Source organism: Nycticebus coucang, chromosome 7 (genome assembly GCF_027406575.1).
Source record: "Nycticebus coucang isolate mNycCou1 chromosome 7, mNycCou1.pri, whole genome shotgun sequence".
Taxonomy (NCBI): domain Eukaryota; kingdom Metazoa; phylum Chordata; class Mammalia; order Primates; family Lorisidae; genus Nycticebus; species Nycticebus coucang.
Genome location: NC_069786.1, coordinates 81920540 through 81926539, shown reverse-complemented (window position 1 = coordinate 81926539; position 6000 = coordinate 81920540). Strand labels below are relative to the sequence as shown.

Sequence of the window (6000 nt, the reverse complement as noted above, 5' to 3'; positions counted from 1 at the left end):
TATAAGATCTTCTATTGGTTATTCACTATTTCTTATCCATTAGTCCTGTTTTAGAGTTCTTGGGGGGAATAATACAGACTTTGCATATTTTTGAGTCATTATCCACCAAAATAATAACATTATTTTAACAAATATTTCCATGTTTATTGTCTAAAGAAAGGGCCAATTGTTCAGGAAATGTAGTATACTGTGACTACAAGCAGTGTTAGAACAAATGGAAAATGAAAAGGACCCTCTATTATACTAATTCCAAAAGGTATCATAGTTTAAGTATGATAGAATTCCAAAAAATATCTTCTTGGGCCTTGGAGGTTTGGCGATGCCAAGGGATCGAAGAAATCTTATAAATCCAACACCTACTGTTACCATACATTTGTAAAACAGTGAAAACCAACTAAAAACAAAAGTTTGATTTACTTAAATAGTTAACAAAAATTTATTGCAAGAGATATATTTCACTGAATTTACAGTTCCAAGGAACATGATACAAAACATAGTGCCGTCCGCTTTGTCTAAACATTAAATAGGTGCAAATACACAAAGATAAAAAAAAACCAAAGAGCATACTTTACAACATAAATTATATACTATAAATATATTTTATGTACATTATACATACTCTTAAGACATCATTTTAATATACAGCATATATTGTATTGATTTTCAAACTATTCAGTGCTTTAATAATATTATATATCAGTAACTTAAAAGTTTATTTGCATCGTTACATTTACAGTAAATGATTTCAAATTAACGAGGCCATCCTTTGGCTAGTGTACTTCCACCAGTGAAACAGCCAGTTACTCACTTAGATGAACACTTAACGCATATAGCAGTAGTTTTCACATGAGTATTTTCTTTCCCCTTTATGGTGGTGGCTAGAAGAGGGGCTGTAGAGGGATGAAAGTAGGGTGTGGGGAGAGCAGTGAAGGGAAGAGCGCATGGGGCAAAGGTGGGAAAGCCAGATGGCTTGGATGAAGAACAGAAGCTGGAATGATTGACATCTGAGGAGAAACAACAAAAGGTGGCTGGTTCCCAGGACAAACCCGCGGTCCTACCGGTCCTACTGAGATCTGAGGTAAGGATGTTCTGGTGAGAGGTGGGACTTGGGAAAGAAACTGTTGGTGTGGCTGGAGCACTTTAAAGGTTCCTGCAGCTGCGGCGGCTGCTGCAGCTGCTGCAGCTGCAGCATGCTGCTGCAAAACAGTGTGATGGATAGTGGTTCCAGAGGTAGAACAGAAGGGCTGCTGTAGAGGCAAAGGCTGTAGAGGTGTGCTAGGGGGTGGAAGGGCACCTGGAGGAAAGGTGAATTTGACCTTGTTGGCCAGCATGTTTGGCTGTACAAGGTGCTGGTAGATCTCACATGGTAGAGTTTTGAATTTGTCATGGTTTTCTAGTGGGATCAACAATGCTTGTTCAGGCAAAGCTAGTGGAGCCAGGATTTGCTCAGTTGTTACAAAGGTATGGCCACTGACATGTGCTTCCTTGAAGGGTACTGGTGGTTGTGTTTTAAGGATTCCTGAATTATAATGCAGCCACTCAGTTGATGCCTCATTCTTCTTTCCTTGTGGAAGGGCCTCAGCCAGCTCAAAGTGGCAAAATTGTGATTTAGGTGGTGACTGTCTAAACTCCCTTTCAATATTAGACACCTTGAAAGGAGGATGCTTTTCATTAAGGTGTATATTCTCACTTTTTTCTTTGTGATCAAGCAAGGTGCTGTCAATTACTTCTTTTGTTGGGGTACTAGCTACAGAGACAGATGTGGTGGCGCCATTGGAAACCTCTGACAATTCACCAGAAGCAACGGCCATGTCTAAATGCTCAGTTTCATCATTGGTTTCAGAAGGAAGAGGATCACCAGGGTGCAAAGTCAGCGAGTTTTTTACTTGGTCTGTTTGTTCTGAGTTCCTTTCAATATTTGCAACTTCTCGTGGTTTCATTTCTTCTTTCTTGTCTTCACTTGTTAATCCATCCAGGTGATTTAAGGGAGAATTTATTTTCATGGGATAATCTGTGTTTTCTTTGAGTTCTAAATGTTCAAATTCAGTGTGAAATCTGCTTCTTTTTCTCCTTCGTTTCTTTTTAGGCTTACAGGGAGTGACAGAAGCACTTGGTGGTCTCAAGAACTCTTTTGGTAAATGATTGTGTTGATGCAAACTGTCATCTGAAGAGTAAGAATATGAATGTTGTCTACGTTTTCGACAGAATCTTTCGGATTCATTCGTGAGAGAATTGTAGCCTCTTTTGACAGCCTGATTCTGATTCAGGCATTTCACGTCATTTTGAAGAACTAAGCATCTGTGATCCTGACTACAACTCGACATTTTGGCTTTCCAACAACAATACGTTCTGGAGTATGTTAAATTATGTTTCCAAGAATGTATCATTGTTGAATTTGATTGTCCACTTAAAAGTGCTGTGTGTTTTTTGCAGTGGTTTGTAGAACTGATAGCATTAATATTATCTTCAGGATTGCAGGTTTTATATATTTCTTCATTTTCACTTAACGATGCTGCTTTGGGCCTTTTATCAGGTAGCTGAAGTGAATCTACCAATTGCTCTACAGATAGACTCTGTTTTTCTGAAACTGATACCAGTGGATTTTTCCCTGTTGTATTAGTGTAACTATTGTTTGTTTCCATTCTGTAGTGAGTCTCTATTTCTTTGGTTTTCTCTCCACGATGATGCTGACATAGCTTTCTTCTTTTTTTCTTTCTCCTACTTTTATGGTACCAGTATTCGTGAGTATCTTTCAACTTTATTTTGTTATATTTCTCATCTAGAGTGTCCTGTTTTATTTGAGTTTTAGTAAAATTGTATTTTTCTGTTTTTTTGATTCTACGGGAACTTTTTTTAAACCTTTGACCCATATTCTCATTCTTTTCAGAATCACAACTGTTGGAGAGAGCATCATCAGTCAAAAGAGAAGCGACTTGGGTGTGTTCATTTCTGTTACCACCCGTGAGTCCTGCAATAGACACCTCATGGCACTCTGAAACCAGACTCTTGCAAATGTCTTCTTCTTTCTGCTGAGAATGGAGATCTTTTAAGGGCCGCTTATTTTTATCTAGATTATTGTTTATTTTAGTGGACTTGAAATCAAAACATAAAGGATTACAGCTATAGGAAATTGATGGTTCAGTAGTTGTGTAAACCAGCATTTCTGATGGCCACTGAAGAACTGTTGACCCGTATTTGTTAAGTACAGGTACAAATGGCTTACATTGCCTTTTATATAAATCTGTTTTTTTATGTAAAGTTGTATTATCCTGTTGGGTATTTGAAAGGGTCAGTGTCTCAGGACCATTTTTATTTTCAACTTTAATTGCAGATGTCTGATCATCCTGAATATTTTCCTCTGTGTTAGCTTGCACAGAAACACAATCAGTAGACATATCAAAACCTGTGGTTTTAGTTCCTAACAGCTCAGAACTGTTACCATTCATAGGTATGCCTTCTTTAATAATATCTTGCGGTGGTATGTGATCTGCTACTGGAACTGAATTTTGGCAATTATCTGCATAAGAAGATAAAGGGAGTTGAAGCTGGCAAAATGAAGATAATAATAATGTATCCTTTTCACTAGAGACTTCTTTTATCTCTTGAGTTTGAGCAGTTTCTTTACCAGTGTACATTGCCTCTGGTGGATGAAAATAGTTAGTTTTCTCCTCGGAACTCAAAAGCACATCTGTTGGTGAAGATAGCTGAAGATGACAAGCACTGGGGACAAATCTACTTTTTCTGCTAAATCCCTTTTCCACAGAGGCATCATCATTGTGTTCAGAGAAGGCTGCGGCTGAAGACTCCAGCTTCACGGATGCTTTCTTTGGAAATGCAAAAGAAAAGCCGATTTTGTGTCTGTGAATTCCCTGGGCTTGATCCCCAAGTTGACTATTTTTTTCTGTATAATTATTTGCTCTTTCTGGATCTACAGCAACTGTTGTAACATCGTTAGTACTCTCTTCACTATGAATCAAAGTATATTTGAAATCCTGCTGGTTACTAACTGAATCCACAACAACTTTTTGGGAAATTTCATTACAATTTTCTCTCACAGTAACAGTTGTTGACTTGAACATGGGGCCACTTCCAGGAGCACTACAAAAAGAAATAAAAATGTGTGTTAAATAGGGCACTTTTTAGAGAAAATAGGCAAATGCACCTTAGAAAAATCATTAAATTTTTTTTTTTAAGTTTTAAATCTTTGTTAAGTGAATTACTTTCATATTGTGCACCTGCCTTCTGTGATAGGATTTACTTATTAGTTATTTTGGGGGATAACTGGAGTGCTTGCATCGCTATTAATAGCAATCGCTAGAATATTTCTGTTTTATCAAGCAGTGATTCCTGACCAAGCTTTTCTACCCTACATGGCCTCTTTAATGAAATTTGGAGCACTGTAAAATTCTCTAAGGTAAAATTACTTTTAATTCACAAATACTTGATATCATTGATGCAATATGGTAACTATAATGGAAGTAGGAAAAATTAAAAAAAAACACCTCACTCATTACTTTAGAAAAGCTGAGAATTTGTTTGTACAATTCCATTCAACCCACTGAGAGTCTGCTTTAGCCCAGGTGGTATGTGCTCCTATGGAAGCTAATGGAGAGATACGACTACATGATGAGATGTTGAGCTTTTTGAAATTGCTAGTCTCAATACTTAAAATTATGCTGAAGTTATAAATTATATTATAATATGTAGTAAATACAGATAAGACCATTTAAAGATGTGATTTATTTGGCAAGCCAGTGCACCATAGTGAGTTCTAATTAAAAGAGCTATACTGAAAAGCACATAAATATAAGAAATCCTTAAATCTTATGCTAATGATATCATGTATATAGAAATTTCCATGCTATTCTAAAAATTCAGACTTTTAGAAGTTATAAATGGATAAAATAAAATTTCAGTAGAGAATCTGTTTATCTAACAACTAACACAATGTTCTGGTTCTTTCCTTTATCTGCAACCAAGCAACAACACCGCTTCCTGTTCACATAGCATTAGACACATAGAATTAGTGAGAAAATTGTGTACGCATGTTTGTGTAAATATATTTACACATGTGAAATATGTTCTCTGTATGCGGTATAACAACTTACCTACACAATATTGCTTTTCTGCACATATTTTATTATAAACTCTAGTTCACTTAATATACTGTATTATAATTTACTTTATTACAGGCTATATAGAGCATTTAATTACATAGGTCCCATGATCCTCTATAGTATAAACTTTCACTTGTATGTGTATAATTTTTCATTTATAAATATACAAATAAACATATCTGTCAAAATAACTGAATAGCAGTTCCATATGAATACATATAAATTTTATTTTGGCTTTTCCAAATTTGGCATCCCTAACAATATTTTGATATCTGTGACACCCATAACATTATTCAGTATAAAATAGATTTGCTAAAAAAATAGCTTTATTATACACTAGTAAGAGAGGTCTTATTCATTGGGGAAACCAAGGACATTTTAGAAGGTAGTACTCTTTTAAATACAATTGCCCTTCTGTGAATTGTAAAGTATGAATTCCAACACTGTTCACATTAACATCTATTCACCGGTAGAAGCAGGTCAAAGTTTAAGAGTTGTGAACTTTTAACAGTCCACTTAGAGTTTATTCACAGTGACACTAATTTTGAAGTGCTTCTCAAATTCATGGCATCTTTTTGACTTTTTATCTTAAAGAAACTTTAAACGCAAGTTATCTAAATTTTCATTTGTAACAGTAATTTTCTGTTAAAACCCCTTTGGTAAAAATACCATGATATAGTGACTTGCTCTTTTATTCAGTCAACTGTTTTGAATTTCACTAAGAAACGGGATAGTTTCCAACTAAGATAGCTTCACATAACATGAAATTTATTTTTTTACAAACTAAAATTATAGTAATTTTGGCTTTTTATTGAAATGTGCATTAAACAGGTGTTTGCATAAAATTTAAATTCAAATTACTATTTACAGCTTACAGGAGGCC

The 6000-nt window shown here is 35.4% G+C and overlaps 1 protein-coding gene across 1 annotated transcript in view; it reads right to left on the bottom strand.

Annotated features, from left to right (window-relative positions):
• Positions 1–417: 417 nt before the first annotated feature.
• Positions 418–6000, bottom strand: part of ZNF804A (zinc finger protein 804A) — a 317052-nt gene continuing 311469 nt past the window's right edge. The window contains exon 4 of the mRNA XM_053597330.1: positions 418–4098. Within this exon, the coding sequence (XP_053453305.1) occupies positions 879–4098 (3220 nt within the window). The 3' untranslated portion in view covers positions 418–878. The remainder of the gene's footprint in view (positions 4099–6000) is intronic.